Source organism: Psittacula echo (genome assembly GCF_963264785.1).
Source record: "Psittacula echo genome assembly, chromosome: Z".
Lineage (NCBI taxonomy): Eukaryota > Metazoa > Chordata > Aves > Psittaciformes > Psittacidae > Psittacula > Psittacula echo.
Window position 1 is genome coordinate 83,727,108 of NC_137742.1, and position 22,909 is coordinate 83,750,016.

The 22,909-nt window shown below is 55.2% G+C and overlaps 1 protein-coding gene across 1 annotated transcript; it reads left to right on the top strand.

Annotated features, from left to right (window-relative positions):
- Positions 1–6,397: 6,397 nt before the first annotated feature.
- On the top strand, positions 6,398–21,483 carry LOC308232124 (adhesion G-protein coupled receptor G1-like; the record flags this gene model as incomplete). The annotated part of the gene is made up of 14 exons (XM_080638171.1): positions 6,398–6,521; positions 15,197–15,284; positions 15,758–16,183; positions 16,672–16,795; positions 16,876–17,023; positions 17,108–17,236; positions 17,880–17,996; positions 18,526–18,571; positions 18,917–19,017; positions 19,099–19,214; positions 19,798–20,072; positions 20,645–20,756; positions 21,020–21,288; positions 21,419–21,483. Exons 2-14 carry the CDS (start codon positions 15,245–15,247, stop codon positions 21,481–21,483), a joined length of 1,968 nt encoding a protein of 655 aa, XP_080494297.1. The 5' UTR covers positions 6,398–6,521; positions 15,197–15,244.
- Between the last annotated feature and the right edge of the window lie 1,426 nt (positions 21,484–22,909).

The following is a 22,909-nucleotide window of genomic DNA, read 5'->3' on the forward strand; positions in this document are numbered from 1 at the left end:
CCACCTTCCCCTCCACCCTGCACCAGGGACACATCCTCCTCCCCAGCCTGGTGCTGCCAACAAGCCCCAGCACCACAGCAGACTACGCTGGTGACACTGCTGGCTTTCAAGCTGCTTGCTGGGGATCTGCAGCCATGGGCTTGAATGGCAGGAGGGTCCCAGTCCCTGCTGGGGCGACAATGTGAGGCAGAAGCCTTGTCCCCTCCATGCCTTGCCATAAACGCCTTGTTGGGCTGTGCCGTGCCATGCCACGCCATGCCATGCCAGCTTCTCCAGGTAAAGCTATGCCATGACATGCCATGCTGTGCATGTTCCGTGCTGTGCCATGCTTCACCATACCATGCCATGCGGTGCTGTGCCATCAGGCAGGCACTCCCCAGCACCCCTGGCCTCCCTCCTCTCACAGACAGCAGCTGAGAAATGACATGACCAGGATCCACATGCACCTCCTGGCTGTGCTGCTCATGCTGGGCCCACCACTGGCCACCGACGCCAAGGGGCTCTGCCAAGTCACTGCTACCCTGATGCACGCTGGCCTTCCCTGCACTCTGGCATGGATGGACACTTCCACCCACTTCTCCTCTTCATCAAGGTCTTCAGCATCTACATCCAGCACTACCTTCTCAAGCTCTGCCTCTTCAGGAGGATGGTTTTGTCTTCACGAAACATCTGTATGGATGCCACTCCATCAGTACCTCTGAAGGCTACAGGAATGCAACTATGTGAGTGCCAGCTTCCTGGGCACCCTGTGGGCCCTGGGCATCCCTGGCACACCATACACCCCAGGTGCTGCAGGCACAGCATGGACCCTTAGTATTACAAGCATTCCAGACAAACCAAGCACCCTGGGCACTCCAAGCACACCATGCACCTTGGGCTCATCAAGCATCCTGGATGTGCCAGGCACTCTGGGTACCTCATGCACCCCAAGGACTCCAGACATGTGGAGCTGACCCAGGGCTGGAGCCAGCAGGAGCCAGCCATAGCAAGGGGGCTGGTGAAAAAGGACTGGGCAACAGTGCTTGGGGCTCACCTGGGTTCTAGCCTTCTTCAGCTTCAGTGTCTTCCTCGTCCCCCAGCTCCACCTCTTCACCTTCCTCAATACCTTGCAAGGTCAGTGGGGAGCACTGGTGCGGAACTGCGGGCTAGGCACCCTGTGACTGGGAGGAATCATAGAATGCCAGATTGGTTTGGGTTGGAAGGGACCTTAAAGCTCATCCAGTTCCAACCCCTGCCATGGGCAGGGACACCTTCCACTAGACCAGGTTGCTCCAAGCCCCATCCAACCTAGCCTGGAACACTTCCATAGGAGCTGGGTCCTTGGTGCCTTCCTGCTCCTCCTAGGGGGGTGGTGCACCCATGGCATGACCTTGTTGCCATGCACCCGCAGGTACCTCTGTCTGCCTCTGGTAGGTCATCGTGCGTTGCTGGAGCAAGCCAGGCTCTCCCAGCAGCACTCCGGATGCCCTGGTGCTGGGGTGAGGGGCTGTGAGTTGTTCCCCGAGAACGTGATGTTGCAGCATCCCCCAGCTGGTGCCGCAGATGCTGTGAGTTCCTTGAGAAGCAGCCACGCTCTGCCTTGCCTTTAGTGAAGGTCCCACTAGATGGCATGAGGATTTCGAAGATGATCCTAGCTCTGGACTGTGCACATAGCGGTGCCGGTGATGCCGGTTAGCGGTGAGGGGATGTCTGACCCCGTCGGGGAGCTGCCACCACACATCTCACAAGGGACAGGCAGGAGTGGGGTCTCTCCAGTTGCATCCCCACAGCCCATTTGATGCCAGCATGGCTGTGGGCTGGCTAGCGTGGCTGTGAGGTGCCCACAGCCCCCGAACCCTGGGTTGTCACCTGTCACACCACCCACCAACAGCTCTTCTGCTCACTTTGCAGGACGAAGGCCACCCATAGCCCCGGGTAGCAGGCAAAGGGGTGAGCAGGGCTGCAGCTTGGCAGCGGGTAGACATGCTGGCGTGGAGAGGGTGGGAAGTGAGTGAACTGGTAGCTCGGCTTTCTTCCTGCTCCCAGTTAGGAATTCAGACCCTGTGCAGAGCTCCTCACGGCACTCACTTCATTGGGTTTAAGCAGTTCAGCCTGTGAGAGATAAACAGCAGGGACTAAAACCATCAGCTGGATGTGATGAGTCAGCACTCAGCCCCCACTGCATCCCTGCACACCAGGCTTAACCTCAGACTGCACCCATGGCTTTGCCTTTCCAGTGCCTGAGATTTTGGAGCCAGGATGCTGCTCTTCCCGTGGAGATGCAGAGCAGCAGCACAGCACCATGATTCCAGCACAGCTGCAAACCCACCCATGGTGACAACATGGGCTCTTCCAGCCACGTGCTTGTAGCTTGCTGGTGCTGTCAGTTCTGCTCCATTGGAAGGGGACTGGGAATCACTGGCCAAGCTCATGGGGTGACACACTGCCTGTCCTGGCCTTCCCGTAGCATTTCCCTTTCTGACTGCTTCCCAGGGCCTGGTTCTGGGCAGCGTAGGAAGCTGCCAGCTATTGTTCTTTGTTCCCTGCACAAAGGGCAGCCAGCACCCTGACGTTTCCATCTCTCCTGCCGTCAGCCAGGACAAAAGCCCATGGGCATGGTCCCATGGTGTGGCGATGAGCTGGGCATGCCTCACCGCTCCAGTGGCTGGCTTAGCTATTAAAGAAGAAGCTTGAGGGTTTGGTGAGGTGCCAAGTACTCAACTTGTCACCCATAAGCCCTTCCATGGGAGAGTCAATCTTGGCTGTGCAGCTCCAGCCCTTCCATTGCTCTTGGGATGCACCTTCCATGCTCCTTCTCCACATCTGGAGATTCTGGGGCTTGTGGTGTGTGTCCTGGCAGTTACACTGACTGCCGGCATACACACTGACACTGGTTTGTGGATACACCTTGTATCCAGTGGGACTTGGAAAACAACCGTTGTAGTTGCCTTCCAGCAGCGGGAACATGGCATCCATAGGGCATAGTGGTCCCTGGGGAGCTGAGCCCACTGAGGACCGGTGCGACACTGGTCCTTGAGGAGCTCAGTCTGTTTGGGACCAGTAGGACACAGTGGACCCTGGGGAGCTGCCCATTGCAGGTAAAGAGGGGCAGAAAAGGCACTTGTTTGAGGGTCCAAAACTCCCTGGGTGCCCTGGGAGCGCAGGGTGGGATCCAACCTCCCAACCCTGGTGCCTTACAGTGCCAGGGCCCCATGGGCAGAAGCTGAGTCGGGCCCCCCCCCCAACCTCCCCAAGGAGAAATAATCCTATTTACCTTCCCCTGCACCTTACTGGGCAGAAGGCCAGTGCTGGGCTGATGGGTGTGTGCTGTGTTCCCTCCTGTTTTCCCCAGGAAAAGTGCTTGGCATCAGTGCAGTGCCTTCAGGCCCCGGTGCCACCTCAGCCCCAGGAGCAAAGCTCTGGAATTCTTGTAAATTCTCCATATTTTTGGGAAACAAGAAGCCAGGGAAGAGACTGTATCTATCTGGGAGTGGAAGCAGAACTTGGCTCCACTTTGGGATCCATCTCTGGGACTTGGCTGCGGTTCCTGCATCCTGCAGTAGCATCCTCAGCTAGTGCTTCTGCCAATACCCCTGGGGATTAATCTTACCCCAGACTTCCCTGACATCGTCACTGGTTTATGTGCAAAGCTGAACTGAAGCAAATAAGTCAAGTTTATTGCTCTCTCTGTGGCTGGGTTTTACAGCCCTGGCACGTATGGAATTGCTGTTATCATTCCTACCTGATGGAGAAAGCCCAACTTGGTGTGTGTGGGGACTCACCTCCCCATTTGATGCATGTTTGGGAGCAGGGCTGAGAGAGGTGAATCAGTGGTGATGGGGGAGCAGGAGCACTCACAGCTGCTCAAGGCAGTTGAGGAGCTTCCTTGGGATCACCATCCTCTGAGGCTCCCACACCTGGCATTACTCACTGGATTTGCATAGAGCACCTCCAGGCATCCCCTCTCACCAGCACTCATGTGCTTCATCATCCCCATTCTCACCTTCCTCCTCCACTCACTGGAGCTGAGCCCCACTTGTGCTTGCACTTCCGTTTGGAGCACCATTGTCTCCCAAGGAGCTTTTAGTGAGGGTCTCTGTGCCCTAGGCTGTGGCTGCCACTGCTTGGCAGCAGGGCTGGCAGTCACCAGCTCGCCCTCCACTTCCCACGGCATCTCTGCCTGTACTTGGCTCTCTGCCTGTACTTGCCCCTGTGCCCGTACTTGCTGCACTTTGGCTGCAGCAGCCTGGCAGGACATGCCCTTACCTGTCCTCACTCTTCTATATCATGACTCTGCTGCCGTGCTCCTCTGGTATGCTGCCAGCACTGGGGCCTTGAGGAGCTTTTATGAATTTTCAGGGCTCTTAAGGTGTTTTGGAAGTTTTCGGTCTTTTAGGAACTTTAAGGGTTTGGGTTTCTTTATCTTTTAGGGCATTCAGGTTCTTTTAGGGCCTTTAGGAACTTTATGTTTGGGGGATCTTTTAGGAGCTTTTTAGGGGTTTAAAGCTTTTAGAGCTTTTAGGAACTTTAAGGGTTTTTTAGGTATCTTCTAAGAGCTTTTAGGGGTTTTAGGAACTATTAGGGCTTTAGGAATGCATATTTATGCATATTTAGGAGCTTTTAGGGCTTTAGAGGCTTTTAGGGATTTTTGAAGGTTTTAGGCTTTTCAGGATCTTTTACAGCTTTTGGGAAGTTTTTTTTTTTTTTATCTTCTAGGAGCTTTTAGGGCTTTAAGAACTTTAAGGTTATTTAGGAACTTTTAGGGCTTTAAGAGCATTTACAGTTTTCAGGAACTTTTAGTGCTTTGAGGAACTCCACAGCTGGAGCAATAAACCCTTACCAGGCTGAGCGAGTGCCGCTGGCCTGAGCCCAAGGGCAAACGTCCCTTGCAAGGGGAAACACAAGGATTTCCTCCCTCTCCACTCTCAGGCAGCTCTTTGAAGACAGAAGCACTGCCTGCCGATTTACGGATAATCCCGATAACATCAACAAGTGCAGGCGTCGACCTAAAATTAACTCCTGATAATGTCAAGTACAGACAAAAGGCTCTTTGTTCCATCAACAGCGTCAGAATGATGGCCTGAAATGTCCTTTCCTCCCTGGGAAGTGGAGCGGTACCTGATTCCCCGCTCCAGGAGGATCTGATCCTGCGGGAGCTGCCCTTGGATTTAGCAGTGTTGTCCCCAGGAGGCAGATCTATGGGTTTCCCTAAGGAGCTGGTCAGGATGATCAGCAGTGAGAGGCTTGGCTTGCCATGATGCTCCCACTGCTCCTACCGCCATGAGCATGTGTTTTGGAGCTGGCTCCACTCCCTGTGATCTGGGGATGGTTGGGCTTCAAAGCTGGCCGCATCAACCATGCTCCAGCCACATGAGCCGCTTCCCATGAGAGCCTTGTCCCATGAGAGCCTCTTCCTGTGGGACCCGGGGGCATTCGGGGCTTGCAGCTGGCAATCAAACCAAGCTGAGGCAATGGGAGTGTGGGGGATGTGCCCCGCTCCAGTGCAGCCATGGCACCTCCAGTGCTTTTTATCTACATTGCCTTCCCTGTGGAGCAGGAGGTGGTTTCTTCCCCCAGCAGAAAGAAAAGCTTCATTCAAGCCATTGCACGGGCAACCCTTTTATTTATCCACAGCACTTCCCGGAGCTCTCCCTGCCTGCCCTGCTCCCTCCAGCTCCTGGCAGAGCCGGCTCCTTCCTGCGCGGCTGTTTTGAAGACACAAAGGGCCGGACGCGGATACTGCTGGCAAAACCTTTGGCAGTTCCTCCAGTGCCCGTTGCTGCCATGACACCTCCAGCACCAGCTCCCACTGCGGAGTACTGAGGGCAAGGGGCCCGGGGCCCAGCTCGAGCCTTGGGATGGGTGGTGAGAGCTGGAGTGGGTCACATCCAGGCTCTGTGCCCCCTCCTCTAGGGATGTGCTATGGGGGGTACCAGCTCTCCTGAGTTGGGGCCTGGGCTGTGTGCCCTGCTTCTTACCTCCCTCATTTCCTGCAGGGGAGGGGCAGGGTTTGCAGGGACGTGCTGTGCCGGCTGCTTTCCCGTTAATTGTTATTTTTTAATCCTGTTTGCAGCCAGGCGTGCAGCCTCCCAGCGCCATCTGGATGCCCGCCAGCCCGGAGCTGAAGGGCACGGGATGGGGCACCCAGATCTCCCTAGTGTACCCAGCCGGGGTCCCCCATCCCATCCCGTCCCGTCCCATCCCGGTCGAGGCCGGGAGGGGTGATGCAGCCCGGTGCTCCCAGCCTGGTGCTCCTAGGGTGCACCAGGCAGAGCCGGACAGGTGCCGTGACCGAGGGCTGGTGGCCCCAGAGCGACCACGGAGGGTCCCGCAGCGGTCGGTGCGACGCGAGTCCCGCCCCGCTGAGTCACCGCCCGCCGGGAGGACGAAGAGGGGCGGGTCCGTCCGTCCCGATGCACCGCGCCGAGGCTGCAAGGTGCGGCGCCGAGCGGAGCTGAGACCAGCCGGGCGTGCCTGGCCGAGCCGAGCCGCGCCGGGCCGGGCCGGGCCGGGGAAGCGCGCCCAGCCCATCCCGCGCACAGGTATCGGCGGCAGCGGGGAGAGGGGAGGGAGGAGGAGCGGCGGGGGAGGGGGTTCGGTGTTTGCTGTTGGAGTGCCAGAGGCCGTGGTTCCAGGGGCGCTACTTGGCTTGCGCTTACTGAGGAGACTGGGAGGGGATGCTGTGGGGTCCTCGATGCGGGCAGGGAGGTGGTGGGGTGAGCGGGGGGGTGGGACATCTGCCGATGCTGGGGCCAGCCCTGCAGGACTGGTGGGTGACACTGAGCAGCAGCGCCCCGGGGTGCTTAGCTGGCCGGCAGGGCAGGGATGGAGATAAGGAGGGCTCCATGGAGACCTCGGTGCGGCCCCAGCTCCATAGATATGGACAGGGACATTTTGCCTCCCCGTGCCTGAGTGCACAAGCATCGGGGTCTCTGCTGGTTGGTGGCCATGGAGTGAGTGGTCTGGTGAAGCCTCCATCCCTGCGGAATGGGACTTACCCTCCTCTCTGCCCCAGAGTTGGGCTGGATTCCCTGGATGCAGAGCCACAGAGTCCCCATATCCATCTGGGACCAGCTGCTCCCAGCACAGCTGAGCCCCATGAAGCCCCTGCCGCCAGGCCAGAGCCTGCGTGTGGTCTCTGCTTCCTACCCTAGGGACCCACCAGCACCCCATGCCTTCTCCACCTCCATGCTGTTGGAGGGTGCAGCATCCCGATCTCCCTCCCCTAAAATGCCTTTTGGGGGATTCCTCCTGCACCATCTCTGCTTGCTGCTGCCGGTCCTGGCACGCTGCTGTGGGATACGGGATGTTCTGGGTGCTCCCTGCCCACAAGCTGCCTGAGCTGCCCCTTGAGAGGGACCAGCAAAGCCCAGTGAGGCCAGCTGGAGAACTGAAATGAAGTCTCCTGGAATAACCTCCTGGCAGCGCATCCCCATGGCTGCAGGAAAGGGATCGCAGCCAAAGCTTGTTTCATGATCCGAGGGCTGCAGTAACCCCCCTCCAAGCTCCTCTGCCAGGGAGAAGGCAAGAGTGTTTCAGAGATGGAGCGGGAGGCAAGTCCTTTGAGCCGGACCTGCAGCCACAGTGGATTTTGCCATACCCCTCACTGGCTTTGCAGCTCCCATGTGAAGCGAGGACTAAAAATGCTGCATACTTGGTTGCAGGCCAGCTCTTAATCCCACAGCCTGGGGGCTGCTATTCACAGAGCAACAGGTTTGCAAGCAACTGCATGCTGCTGGGATGGGCACCCCAGGGCTGGCCATCCTCACACTTTGCAGTGGCACCCATGGGTGCTGGCGGGACACAGTACTGCAGGGTCTGCAGCCATTGTGTCAGCTCCCCGTGGTGCCAGTGAGCAGCAGCCTGTCAGTGCCTGTTTTTCAGGAGCGCTCCAACATGCCAGCTCCTTTCCCACCAGCTCCCTGACAGCTGGGGTTTGGCAGGAATCTGGGGGGAATGTGCTCATGGGCTCTTACCTGGCTTCTGAGGTGCTGCAGACATTGCCCTGACTGTGCTTGGCTTTCCTGCAGCCAGAAAGGCCTGCCGGGACCTGGTTCCCTCTCACCAGGCTCCAGGTTAGCTGCTTTCCATGCCAAATGCCTGAGAGCCTGATTTGAGGCTGCTCTGCGCTGCTCTGTACCTCTCCTCCCTAGCACCCCTGGCACAGGCAGGCAATGGGTACTCTGCTCATTCACAGAGGGACAAAACCTGGGAGGAGATGGGGTGTTTTGGGAGCTATTTAAAACCCAGGTGTGTGATTTGAGTGGAGAGAAGATACAAAGTGACCCACAGGAAGAGGTCGAGGGATTGGTCCTGGAGAAGGCTGAGTGGTGACAGCGCACTATGAGGGCTGTTCGTGGCACCCCGAGGCCAGCAACATGGCATGAGGTGCTGGGAGAGGACAGCCTGCACCACTTTATTCCCATTTCATGGCAGCATTCAGTTTGGCACTGGTCCTTTGCGTGCCACTGAGCTCTGCACTGTGTTGCTTTGGTGCTGGAGGAAGAAGCACTGGTTGAGTTGGCTGTGACATATCTGTGGTGGGGTGAGGAAATGGAATTTTGATTTACATTTTTAGTGTTACGACCCAGCTTTAAGCAAATTCGTCTCGGGAGCCTCAGGCACTGATGGTCTGCCTATGCCAGCCTCCCCACTGCTCTCCCCACGCCTGCTGGGGAAGGGATGGCTGCCAGTAGCTGGCAAAGGACGGATCTCTGCCGCTCCCGTGGGAATTTTTATCAGGTCTGATTTTGTCCTGTCAGCAGAACTCAGCTCGGAGGTGCTGGGTGTTTTGTGCAGCCCCACATCCTGCGAAGAGCCGAGCCCATTCCATGGCACAGGCTTGGCATTAGAACAGCACTGAGTTGGGCCCTCCTGCCCCCATGACAGGAACGGCTTGCATGCTAATGCTGTGAATAACAGGCATGAGCCAGCATCTCAGGACAAGGGCCCTGTGTGAAGACTCATGGGACTGATGGTGGGGCAACCCCCCTGTGCTCCCCTACTGCCATGCAAAGCTGTTCTGCACCTCACAAGAGCCTCTCCGTGCCTCAGTGTCTCCATCCTGTTCCCGAGTCCTTGCCTGGGTGACAAGCTGCGAGCTCATTGGCATCTCATGGAACAGAGCGTCAGTGTTATTTTCACAGTATCACAGTATCACAGTATGTTAGAGATTGGAAGGGACCTCAAAAGATCATCTAGTCCAATCCCCCTGCCAGAGCAGGAACACCTAGATAAGGTTACACAGGAATGTGTCCAGGCGGGTTTTGAATGTCTCCAGAGAAGGAGACTCCACAACCCCCCTGGGCAGCCTGTTCCAGTGTTCTGTCACCCTCACTGAGAAGAAGTTTCTTCTCAAGTTTAAGTGGAACCTCTTGTGTTCCAGTTTGTACCCATTACCCCTTGTCTTATCATTGTTAGCCATTGAGAAGAGCCTGGCTCCATCCTCATGACACTCCCCCTTTATATATTTATATACACTAATAAGGTCCCCCCGCAGTCTCCTCTTCTCCAAACTATAGAGACCCAGCTCCCTCAGCCTTTCCTCATAAGGGAGATGCTCCACTCCCTTAATCATCTTTGTCGCCCTGCGCTGGACTCTCTCCAGCAGTTCCCTGTCCTTCTTGAACTGAGGGGCCCAGAACTGGACACAATATTCCAGATGCGGTCTCACCAGGGCCGAGTAGAGGGGAAGGAGGACCTCTCTCGACCTACTGACCACCCCCCTTCTAATACACCCCAGGATGCCATTGGCCTTCTTGGCCACAAGGGCACAGTGTTGGCTCATGGTCATCCTGCCATCCACTAGGACCCCCAGGTCCCTCTCCCCTACACTGCTCTCTAACAGGTCGTTCCCCAACCTATACTGGAACCTGGGGTTGTTCCTGCCCAGATGCAGGACTCTGCACTTTCCCTTGTTATATTTCATCAAGTTTCTCCCTGCCCAACTCTCCAGCCTGTCCAGGTCTCGCTGGATGGCAGCACAGCCTTCTGGCGTGTCAGCCACTCCTCCCAGCTTAGTGTCATCAGCAAACTTGCTGACAGTACACTCAATTCCCTCATCTAAATCATTGATGAATATATTAAATAATACTGGTCCCAGTACTGACCCTTGAGGCACTCCACTAGATACAGGCCTCCAACTGGACTCCGCCCCATAGACTACAACTCTCTGGCTTCTGTCCTTCAGCCAGTTTGCAGTCCACCTCACTACCTGATCATCCAGGCCACACTTCCTCAATTTAGCTATGAGGATGCTGTGGGAGACTGTGTCAAATGCTTTGCAGAAGTCAAGGTAGACCACATCCACCGCTCTGCCATCATCCATCCACAATGTTATTTCCTCATAAAAGGCTAGGAGGTTGGTCAAGCATGACTTCCCTTTGGTAAAGCCATGTTGACTGCCCCTCATAGCCCTCTTATCCTTGACATGCCTTAAGATGGCATCAAGGATAAGGTGTTCCATCACTTTCCCAGGGATGGAGGTGAGGCTGACCGGTCTATAGTTACCCGGGTCCTCCTTCTTGCCCTTTTTGAAGACTGGAGTGACATTTGCTTTCCTCCAGTCCTCAGGCACCTCTCCCGTTTCCCAAGACTTGGTAAAGATGATGGAGAGTGGCCTAGCAATGACTTCTGCCAGTTCCCTCAGCACCCGCGGGTGCATCCCATCTGGACCCATGGATTTATGGATGTCCAGATTGCTCAACTGGTCCCTAACCCATTCCTCATGGACTAAGGCAAACTGCTCCAGTGACCTGACTTCATCTGAGGTCTCAGGAGTACAGGGCTCTTCAGGACTGCCTCCGGCAGAGTAGACTGAGACAAAGAAGGCATTCAATAACTCTGCCATCTCAGTATCTTCTGTCACCAGGGCACCCATCCCATTCACCAGTGGGCCAACCTTGCCTCTGGTGTTAGTTTTATCAGCTATGTATTTGAAAAAGCTCTTTCTGTTGTCCTTGACCCCTCTGGCCAGATTTAATTCTAAGGAGGCCTTAGCCATCCTAGCTGCCTTCCTACATCCTCTAGCAGCAGCCTTATATTCCTCCCGAGTGGCCAGCCCCTCCTTCCATGACCTATAAACTCTGCTCTTCCACTTGAGCATACCCAGCAGTTCCTTATTCAGCCACGCAGGTCTCCTGGCCCTCTTCCTTGACTTCCTACGTGTTGGGATGCTCTGCTCTTGAGCTTGGAATAAGCAATCCTTGAATGCCAACCAACTATCTTGGGCCCCTTTACCTTCAAGCAGCCTTGCCCATGGGATTTCCCCTAGCAATTGCTTGAAAAGGCCAAAGTTTGCCCTGCTAAAGTCCAAGGTTGCAATTCTACTTGCTATTGTACTGGTCCTACCACACAAGATCCTGAATTCCACCATCTCGTGGTCGCTGCAACCAAGGCAGCCCTCAACCTTTACTGCTTCGACCAGCCCCTCCTTGTTAGTGAGGATGAGATCCAGCAGCGCTCCTCTCCTGGTTGGCTGATCCACCATTTGGATGAGGAAGTTATCATCCATACACTGGAGGAACCTCCTGGACTGTGGCTGGGTTGCTGAGTAGTCCTTCCAGCAAACATCAGGGAAGTTAAAATCCCCCACAACGACCATGGCCTGTGACTGTGAGGCCGCTCTCAGCTGCCTGTAGAAGGCCTCGTCAACTTCCTCACCCTGATCTGGTGGCCTGTAACAGACACCCACAACAGTATCGCCCCTGCCAGCCTGCCCCTTAATTCTCACCCACAGACTCTCAACTCGCTCGTCCCCTGTCCCTGGACAGAACTCAGTACATTGCAGCTGCTCTTGCACATAAAGAGCAACCCCACCACCCCGCCTGGCTGGCCTGTCTTTCCTGAAAAGGACATAGCCCTCCATGACTATATTCCAGTCATGCGAGCTGTCCCACCACGTCTCTGTAATTGCCACCAGATCATAATCTCCTGACTTAACACAGGTCTCCAACTCCTCCTGCTTATTTCCCATGCTGCACGCATTGGTGTACAGGCATTTCAAGGAGGGAGCTGAGCTCACCAATTTCACCCTAGGATTATAGGAGGCCTCCCAGTCTTCATCAATCCTAGAGTGCTGCCCCACTGGAGCAAGCCCAGTTACAACCCCATCCCCCTTCGAATCTAGTTTAAAGCTCTTTCCTAGTGGACCTGGAAGGGAAACATATCAAAGGCCCTGAATCTTCCTGTTTCTGGTGTTTGTCTGAGGCATCAGAATCTTCCCTTCTCGGGAAAAGCATCGTGGACAAAAGCCATGTGCCATCTCCCAAGGCTTTAATACTTGCTGCCAAGTCACCCTGAGAGCAGTAAGGTGGTAGGAAACACCAGACTTTCTTGTTTTGTGGGGATTTTAGGGTTTTTGCCATTTGCATGTAAGTTTAGAGACCACCATGTTATTCCTTGACTTTTCTTTCCAAGATCAAAGTGTTCTTTGAATGGCAAAGCGAGGGTACAATGTGATACCTGGGGAGAGCTCCCTCTCAGCCAGTGGTAAGGAAGCCTGCTCCAGCCTGGCCACCTCTTTTCACGTCATCTGGCTGGTTTTGGGGCTAAACCAGGAGTTTTTCTGTGTGTTACTCTTCTTGAAGGAGCTCAGCCCCTCAGGGGTGGCAGGTAAAGCCATCCTGCCCTGAGTGAAGAGGAGGTAGGGTTGGGTGCTAAAAGGTTTGGGCACTGTGATAGCACAGGGCTTTTGTAAATGGGTGACATTGGGGTGGCAATGCTGAGCATCCCCACTGCTATCCAGGGATGATGTCCCTCCAGTCCCACTATGAGCTCGGTACTTTTGCCTCCCTCCAGTGCTGCAGGCACCGATGGGAACTGAGAAACCGTTTCTGGGGGACTTTCTCTTGCTATTGTTCAGCTCAGGAAACAGACATTGCTGTCGAGACGAGTGGGACCATATAGGGCTTGGAGGGGAAATACCAGCTCCCCCACCCACATCCCCACAGGATTTCTCGTCCCAGTTGTGTAACAGCTAAAAGGGGATGATCCTGTCCTCTGACCACCCCAAGTAACATCCTAAAGATGCAAGTGCAGTGGGATGGGCTGGAGCTTTGTTGGGATGCAGCATTCCCCATCCTGAAGGAATGCTTTCTTGCTGTGCTGGCTCTGTGCTATCACTATACCGTTGGTGTTTGTATGACACTGGGTTGCTTTTAAGCTGTCCGGGTGTTTTCCATCACCACCAGCATTTTGTCACCCCAGATCCATGCTTTTTGTATCCACATGCTTGATTCCCAAGTGTGCAGCAAGGCACTGGGATGCCAGCCTCGTCCACATGCTGCCAAGTCCTGCCTGTGCCATACCCTTCCAGCCCACACCAGGAAACCTCGTTAGCGCTGTGCTCAATTATGGCAGCAGGTTAATTAATAACCTGAAGCCCTGTCTTCCGGTGATAAACTGCTGCAAGAAGCAGACAGGGAGGGGCACAAGCGGCTGTGCCCATGGTGCTGCACCAGGGCAGGATGTGCCCCAGATCCCTGCTGACCAGGAATGCTCCAAGGAGAAGCCCATTTTTGTAGGGGGATCTGCCAACAAGGATGCCAAGTTCTCAATCAAGTGATATTCCCACAGCCTCCCCGTCTCACAGCCCCTGGGTGCCTGGGAAAGCTCAGGAACCTCTTCAGGTCATGTTGGTGGGTGTCCGATACCTGCTTTCAGCAAACAGAACAGGATTCACCCACTTGCTGGATTTTGAGAAGGATGCTGTGAGAGTGGCACAGGATGCAGTGGTTGCAAAATAGGTGCTGGCTTGTATTTGGGCATTGGCAAGTGTTTGGCTCTGCTGGCTGGTCTGGGAGTCCCCATCGATACTGTCCTGCCCTGGGGAGGGTCTCCCACTGGTTGCTGGATCACCAAATAACAGACTGGTTTGTGTTGGAAGGGACCTTGAAGCTCATCCAGTTCCAATCCCCTACCACAGGCAAGGACACCTTCCACTAGAGCAGTTAAAACAAAGCCAATCCAAAGACACTGCAGCATCCTTCACTGTCAGTGCTGGGCTGAGCCACAGTGTTTAAGAGATGATGGTGACACTACTGGAGATCCGAGGACACCTTTAGTTTTCCAGCTCACCACAAAGCCTCCCTAGCTCTAAAAATACCCCAAACCACATCTCCTTCAGAGCACTGCCTGTCTGAAGCATCTCTGGGCTGTCAGTACACAAGGTCCTTGTGCAGCTGAGAAAGCACACGAGGATTTATCCTTCCTTGCAGAAGCAGCCCTGACATTTACCTCACCCACCTGCTGAAACAGGATCCCAGGCATCAACCTCCAGGCAGCTTTTCTTGGCGAGTTCAAGGACCATCTCTCAGGAACATAGACTGGTTTGAACTGGAACGGACCTTAAAACTCACCCACTTCCAACCCCCTGCCACAGGCAGGGACACCTTCCACTAGACCAGCCTCCACCAATCACTGGGGTGATGCAGAGTGAGCAGGAGGTGAAGCTCAGTGGTCCCAGCAGCACCAGAAATGCATTTTGTGGTGTGGGGAAGGTGTAAAGTGTGATGGGAAGGGCTGTGGGTGTGAAGGCTGTGGCTTTGTGGAGCACATGGATGCAGCAGCACCTAGGGTAGTTATCACTGTCTTGGGTGCAGTAGGTCACAGCAGCCCAGACTGCATATAAAGAAAAAGAAAACTGTTGGAGCAGAGTGCAAGGTGAAGGGTTGGGGAAGGGGCTGCAGAGGACATTGCCTGCCTGGTCATGAGGGGCAGAAGGGGTTTTGGCAGCCACAGTTGCTCCAGGATGAGCCTGGGAGAGTCTGTTTCTGCCAGGCTGCGGTGACAGAGCAGTTTGCATCGTGCCTGGCTCCTCAGCTAATCTGCAGGAGCTGAGATCACCCGAGACAGGAATTTCAGGGCTGGTGAACTAGGAAACCACCATTTCCTTCTGTTCCTGTCACTTGTGATAAGAAGCCAAGGCCTGAACAAAGGTCTGAGGCTGGGAGTGGAAGAGGGGACCCTCCCTCCCGCTCCGAGTCACTGGCGGTTGGTGCCGGTGCTGAGGTGCTGGGGCACCCCTCAGGGCTCAGACCCCAGGGACTTGCTGCCGGCTGCCCCGTCCTTCCAGCCCTGATGCTCATGGCTCCTCCTTGCAGCAGAGCCACCAGGGAGCTGTTTACCACCACCACAGCCTTTGCTTTCCGTCCCCTGACCCCATGGTATGGGTGGTACCCAAATACTCACGTGGCCTCTTTCCTTTGTACCTTTCCAGGCCCTGCTTTTTCCTCAGAGGCCAAGCCAAAGCAGAGAGCTTCCCAGGATGAAGGTCCTTCTTCTGCTCCTTCTCTCCCCGCTCCCAGGTAGACTGCCCCAACCATGTCCTGCCCGGGGATGGTGAGACAGGTTTGGGCTGCTGGAAGTAATTGGCAACCCCAAAAACCTGCCTGGGGAGTACTGAGGGGTGCTTGCTGCTGAGGGTGCTTCACAGAGTTGAAATGTCTCATGGGCTGATGTGCCTCTGGTGGGGTTTCTTGGGCAGGATGGATTCTTACCAGGGAAAGGAGATGATCTCTGTCCATTACTTCTGGGGATGGAGAGGTCCTCTCTCAGTCTCTGCTGATGTGGCTAATAGCACCTGGGAGAGGGTGGCCCCTCAAGACTGGGGCTCCTGCTGCCTCAGGAGCCCTGACAAACCCTGACAAACCATGGCCATGGGGACATCGGGGAGGTGGGCAAATGTCACTGACATCACGCAGCCCATCCAGGACAGGATTGGAGTGACAGCGGCAGAAAGCCCGACTGAACCACCTTCTCCAAACACTTGTGTACACAGGAGTGGGAGCCTGTGGCCACCAGGAGGAGGACTTCCGCTTCTGTGGTGACCGAAACCAGACCCAGAGCAGCTCCATCATCTACGAGCACGGCCCTGCTGCTATTTCCATTGAGAACACAGCCCAGGCACTGATCATAAGAAGGCCCTTTTTGCCAAGCAGGAGAAACTCCTCGTACAAGTACAACTTGCCCCCCACGCTGGGCAGGTACCGCTTCTGCATCTGCTGGTTCAGGGCCAACAGCACCCTGCGACTGGTGTACGGGAAGCAGAGTTTTCTCCTGGGCCGAGACCCAGCCAGCAGCAATACCTGGGGGAAGCAGGGTCAGGAGACTGCAGGAGCCAGCACATCCATCTTCAACGTGTCCTACATCTCGAAGGGCGGGAAGAACACCTTCCTTGACAGTACCTCTGAGTACTTCTTCCCTGGTAAAGGCAGTTCAACGTTATTTCAATGAAATGCAGGGTTCCTTTCATCCCCAGCCCATTCTTATGCCTTCAGCAGTTGGTGTCCCAGGATTGATACGGTGCTGATGTGAAGACACAGCTGAACTGTGATGGAAGGGGATGTAGGTTTGCTTCCAGCAGCCCAAAGGGAGGCCTGGATACCCAGGCTCCTGGAAGATGGAGATTTTCAAGTGTATTGCCCCCTAAAATAATGGGTTTTGCAGAAGTTCTAAGGGTCCCATCTGCACTGCTAGGCACCTAGCCAACCTGGTCCTGGTGGCCACAGTGGCAGCCACTGTGCAGCAGAAGAGGCCCTCTAGGCTGAGGTGTCCATCAGGTCCCTGGGCTTGGGGCTACCTTGAAGCCCTATGCTTTCTGCTCCCACCAGTGCTGTGCCCAGTTGGTTGGGGGCATGAGAAAACCAGCTCTGCCTGTGTATTTTATGGCATTCCCTTCTGTGTGTCCTTCAGCCTCACCAGAGGACATGCCCATCTGGGAGCAGGATGTGGAGGAGCAACTTACTGCCTTGAACAGGCTCATTGGGCAGCCTGTGGAGCCAGACGCAGCAGCCATGGAGCAGCGGGTGCTTCGTCAGTGAGTTCCCCACTCTTGCCGTTCCTGCTGATGATGATGCAGTGCCAGCTGCATCCCTCAATGTGCCCCCTCCCTGACAGCAAACTCGGGGAGCTGGAGAAGATGCTGACCAAGGTGGAGTTTGAAGGGCAGAACCAGACCTTTGGAAAGGCCATGGTGCGTGCAACTGTCCTGATTGTCCAGCCTGCTCAGGCTCCTCAGAACCTGGTTTTTGCTTCCCAAAGAGAGGTAGGTCCTCGGCAGCCAGCCCTGCTGGTCTCGGCTCACCAGTGCCCTCTCCTAGCCTTCATCCTCATGAGTCTGTCCTTGCAGGAGGACAGAGTGGTCCATGGGGTCGTGGTGGACCTGCCAAGTAGCCTGTTCATGATGGCAAAGGAGAGGGAGGAGGTGGTAGAGCACAGGGTGCTCCTGATGGACATCAACAGCCAGACCATGTTCCAGGTGATGGCCACATGGGTGACATAGAATCATAGAATAGTTTGGATTTGAAAGGACCTTAAAGCTCATCCAGTTCCAACCCTTGCCACAGGCAGGGACACCTTCCACTAGACCAGGTTGCTCCAAGCCCCATCCAACCTGGCCTTGAACACTGCCAGGGATGGGGCAGCCACAGCTTCTCTGGGCAACCTGTGCCAGCACCTCAGCACCCTCACAGTAAAGAACTTCAGCCTTATACATAACATAAATCTCCCCTGTTCAAGTTTGAACCCATTGCTCCTTGTCCTATTGCTACAGTCCCTGATGAAGAGTCCCTCTCCTGCACCCTTGTAGGCCCCTTCAGGTACTGGAAGGCTCCTATGAGGTCTCCACACAGCTTCTCTTCTCCTGGCTGAACAGACCCAGTTTTTCTCAGCCTGTCTTCATATGGTGGGGTGTCCTCACTGTGCCAGGGACTCCAGTGGTACAGGGCAGCATCGCTGCTGCCCAGACCAGGGTGCTGGTGCTCGCTTGCAGAAGATGCTTCAAAGATGAGCTAGAAGCTTGACAGGGAAGAGGTGGAGACCTTCTTGGGGACTCTCGCACACTTCTCTTCTGACAGCTCTCCCTTCCCACACTGCCATTGCCTACCCTTCTTTTCCAACAGGATGAAAACAGCAGCCACGTCCTGGGTGACAAGGTGGTCGGCATCTCCCTGGTGGACACAGTGGTGGCCAACCTCTCCGACCCAGTGGTCCTCACTTTCTTCCATGGCCAGCTGCCAGTAGGTGGGAAATAGCCTCATCGAACCTGATCCCACCAGGAATGGAGGGGCAGGGAGGGCTCAGGCCCTACCTGCTTAGAGATTTGTCACAATCCAGCAGGTCCATGCCGTTGCCCTGCCTGTACGGGGTCTGCTACATCTTCTGGGGCTATATTGTGATCATGGCTTCACCGTGTGCGCTGGTGGTGGTGCTGCCTGCTCCTGTCCAGGAGATGCTGCTTTGCAAATGTATCGCCTCCAGCACAATCATCAGGGCTGGGAGACACTTTGAGTTAACAGTCCCACGGCTCATTCATGGTCCTGTTGGGCGCCTGCTCAACGCTGAACCCCTTGTTTGAAAAAGGGGACCTGAGAGGAGGAATCTGCTCCACAAGCTGCCAAGAGAATGGTCTCTGCCTGTCTCCACGGGGCAGTTTGTTTCCTGAGACTGTCTCTCTTCCTGCCCCATGTTCTCCCCTGTCAAATGTGGTGTCCTGGCAGCAAACCCACCACTGCGTCCTGCTCAGGGCCTGTGCTTTTGTCATTGCAGAGGAACGTGACCCCACTGTGCGTCTTCTGGCGGGAGGACACCATTGGTGAGTGCTTCTGCGCTTGGTGTGGAGCCAGGCTCTGCCTTTGCTCCTTTTGCAGGGTACCACAGATCCACTGGCATGAGTAGAAGTTCCGCTGCACTTCCCTTCCTCACTCCAGCTTCATAAATCTTTCCCACGGGTTGATTTCAGGTTTTTCCCTAGCCTGAGGACTTTCTCTGTCCCTAGGGATGCCAAGAGTGCTATCTGAGTGTGTGTGCTTGGCCTGGGACAAGCTGGGACCCCCACTTTGGTTCTCCTCCCTGCCATAGACACCTTGCCCTGAGGATCCCCAAACCCAGAGCACATGTTCCTACTGCTCACCAGATGCTGTCCCTTTCTCTTAAACAGCCAACTCTGGGAGCTGGGACAGCTTCGGTTGTACAACAGAGACAGGGGGCAGCTGGACAGAGTGCAGATGCAACCACCTCACCTACTTTGCTGTGCTGATGGTGGGTAGCACCCTTGCATAGCTCTCCACATCATTCCCACTGGCTGTTTTTCCTCACCATCTCGTTCCTCCCTCTCCTCAGGTTTCCTCCCTGGAGATCACCTACATACACAGGGATTATCTGAGTATCATAACCTATGTTGGCTGCCTGATCTCAGCTTTGGCATCTGTTTGCACCATCTTATTCCTTTACTTCAGGTACAGTATGACAGTTTGCCCCATGCTCCCTGTCTTTGTCTTGTCCATTGCCACTGCACTTGGGTGTGTGCAAGCTTTCAAAATGCAGTAGGGTGGCCTGGCTGGGAGCATGATGATGGAGACATGCTTGAAGAAAGCAGAGTTCTGTTCAGAAACCGTCCCTTCGTCAGGTCTCCTGCAGGGCACTCAAAAACACTGACTGTTTTCAATGATTTTCATTTGTTGATGTGAATTCACAAGCAGAAGCCTGCAAAGATTTTTCAAGGGCCCAGTGGAGAAAAGGAGTGTTTTCTCCTGAGTATGTCACTGATCCTGCATGGATGACTCAGAGCTGAAATGATGTTGCTCCCTACCCTGCTTGTCCCAGACCTGAAATGAGGGCTCAGCTGCAGGGGCCTAGATTTGCACATGTAATGATTTTCCTATCTGTGAGGCCAGGCTCTCAGCCTCTGACACCACCAGAGGGTCTCTGTGCTTTTCTGGTTGGGACGAGTTGCACAATGCAGAGCTATGTTGTGGGGCACCAAGGGTGCAGGCCTCACCATAGGCATGGTAGTGAGGCATTCCCACCTTGACCCTCCAGGAGCAAGCAGCGAGACCAGATCACGAGCATGCACATCCACATGAACCTGCTGGGTGCCATCTTCCTCCTGGACATCACCTTCCTCATCTCTGAGCAGTTGGCTTCCAGCAGCAGCGAGGCTGTCTGCAGAGCTGGTGGGCTCTTCCTGCACTTCTCCCTCCTGAGCTGCCTCACCTGGATGGGCATCGAGGGCTACAACCTCTATCGGCTTGTGATCGAAGTCTTCAGCACCTACCATGACCACTTCCTCCTCAAGATCTGCCTGGTGGGCTGGGGTGAGCATGGGGGAGGCAGAGAGGCCCCAAGGGCACGGGCCATGGGGTGGAGGGCACCTGGGTAGGTGTTCCCCACCGTAGGTGGTTCCTGGATGGGGATAGAGACATGGCTGTGGGGAAATGGATGTCTGAGAGCAGAGGGGTCTCTGCTGGGACACTCAATGGAGAAGGAGACTCCATGGCTGAGAGTAGAAGCTGGTGGTAGAGCAAAGGTTGTGACATAGCAATGGGGTTCTCTTTCTGAAAGGAGCACCCAGGGCAGCCCAGAGATGAGCTTGATGCAGGAAGCACCCGTGCATCTCTGCTGCACTTCAGGCAGGGGGATGTGGTGATCTCATGATCTTTCCTGGCCTAAAATTCCACAGCCCAGTTTGATCCTCTGGCTGGGGTTGATGCTGCACAGTCAGTCTTGCATCAGGGCTTACAGCAGGTGTCATTGCTCCATTCTTAGTTCCTCTTGGGGGGTAGGATGTTGGTTTGTACTCTGTACAGGGAGAGGGGCAATGCGTCCTTCCAGGAGCTCCGAGGGCTGGGAACCAGGGCGGCCACTTCACTCTGTTCTTGCCACCCAGGACTCCCCTTTTTCTGTGTGATGCTGATCTTCCTGGCCAGCTGGAGAAACTACGGCCCCTTCTCCATTCCCATCTATGAATCCATTGGTGGCAAATCCACCAACGCAACCATGTGAGTCATCAGAACTGGCTTGCCTGGTCCTTGGTCTTAGATGAAGTCAACTGGCTAAACCTCCACTGTGTCCTACAGGATCTCCTCAGCCATCCTGTAGCTTTCCTGGGGCTCTGTGCAGGGTGGTGGTGGGATCCCCCCTCCCTGTTTCATTAAGCTGGGTTCTGGGCTTGCACCACACCTTTGTGTTCCTCCCAGTCCCTCAAACTCATGTCCCCGTGAGGTGACACAGTGTAACCCTCTACCCACTCTTCTGCTTCCAGATGCTGGATTACGAGCCCCCTGATCCATAACGCTGTGAACCTGGGTTTCTTCAGCCTGGTGTTTCTTTTTAACTCGGTCATGCTGGGGGCCATGATCCGGGAGATCCTCCGGCAGAACAACAAAGGCCACAAGCTCAAGCATGTTCTTGCCCTCTTTGGGCTGAGCATCCTGCTGGGCATTCCCTGGGCACTGGTCTTCTTCTCCTTCACCTCTGGCATCTTCAGCCTCATCTCCCTCTACCTCTTCACCATCATCAACTCCCTCCAAGGTGAGCCAGGGATGCGGGGCCGCTGTGAAGGGGTGTTGGTGGGGTGTTGACAAGTATGGGAGGAGCTGTCCCTGACAGGCTGCTGCCTCACTCAAGAGGATTTGCCCACCCTTTCTCCCTGATCTCCCAGGCTTCCTTATCTTTCTCTGGTACTGGACCATGGTGCTGCCGGCGAGGAAGTCCTCTGATTTGTAAAGCAGCTCCGACAGCATCGAACTACAGCCCAAGAGCAGGCAGAGCCCCACTATGGCTGTGCCGAGCCAAGGACAGCCACAGGAAGGACCAACGCCGTTCGCTTTGCTACAGCACCCACCTCAGGGGCTGCTGGAGCCCAGGGTCCCCTCATCTCTGCCAGCCCCCTCACCAGCTTTCCCTTGGTATCCCTTGGCTTGGCATCCTTGGGGAAAGAGGGAGGGACGCTTGCCCAGGCAGTGGGAGTTGCAGGAGGTGGAAGGGGCAGAGGCAGGGTCCCTGGTGCCTCTGGATGAACCCTCACATGCCCTGGGGCCAAAGATGGGCCTTTTCCCTGGTGGAAAAGGCCCCATCTTCAGCCCTTGCTGGTGGTTACCAAGAAGGTCCATCCCCAGTGAGGACAGAGTAGCTCTGCTCCCAGTCCCCTCCAGCAGCTGAAATGATCTATTTTTGTTAATTTGTTGAATGCCTATTTTTGGATGGTACAGAAGTTCAGTGGGTGCACCCGCACACCAGACTTGTGCCCATTAAAGTTGTTCCTGCTTCGAGCATGGCTCGCTGAGGTCTCTCTGCTGGGCATGTTGGCAAATTGGTGGGCTCTCTGATGGGATCCATCTCTCAGCCAGGGTTGTGCCATACTGGGCAGGACCCAGTGTGCATCCCGAATGATTCTGCTGAGCTGGGCCGGTGATGGTGCTCCTGGCAGAGCACTGGTAGCCCAAGGCTATAGGGATCAGGGTAATAGCGGGAGATGCCATGGCTTGGGAAGCTACTGTGGTCTCCAAAGACCCTTGTACTCAGCACTTGTGAGGCAGCACATCAAATCCTGTGTTCAGTTTTGGGCCCCTCACTACAAGACAGACATTGAGGTGCTGGAGCTGGTCCAGAGAAGGGCAATGGAGCTGGTGAAGGGCCTGGAGCACAAGTGTGATGGGGAATGGCTGAGGGAACTGGGGGGTTTAGTCTGGAGAAGAGAAGGCTCAGGGGGGACCTTATTGCTCTCTACAACCGCCTGGCAGGAAGATGGAGCCAGGAGGTGGCTGATCTCTGCTCCAAAGGAACAAGGGATAGGACAAGAGGAAACTGTCCCAAGCTGCACCAGGGGTGGTTTAGACTGGAGATTAGGGACAATTTCTTCCACAAAGAATGTTCAGGCATTGGAACAGGCTGCCCAGGGCAGTGGTGGAGTCACCATCCCTGGAAGTGTTCACAAACCGTGTAGATGAGGCCCTCAGTGACATGGTTCAGTGGTGGCCTTGGCAGTGCTAGGAAACGGTTGGCTTTGATGGCCTTAAAGGTCTTTTCCAACCTGGTTGATTCTGTGATTCTATGACCATCACTGCCCAGCAAAGAGGAAGGCTGTTGGAGGATGGGAATCCAAAGAGGGAATTTTTGCAGGACAGGAATCTCCTCAGTGCCTGCGGAGCAG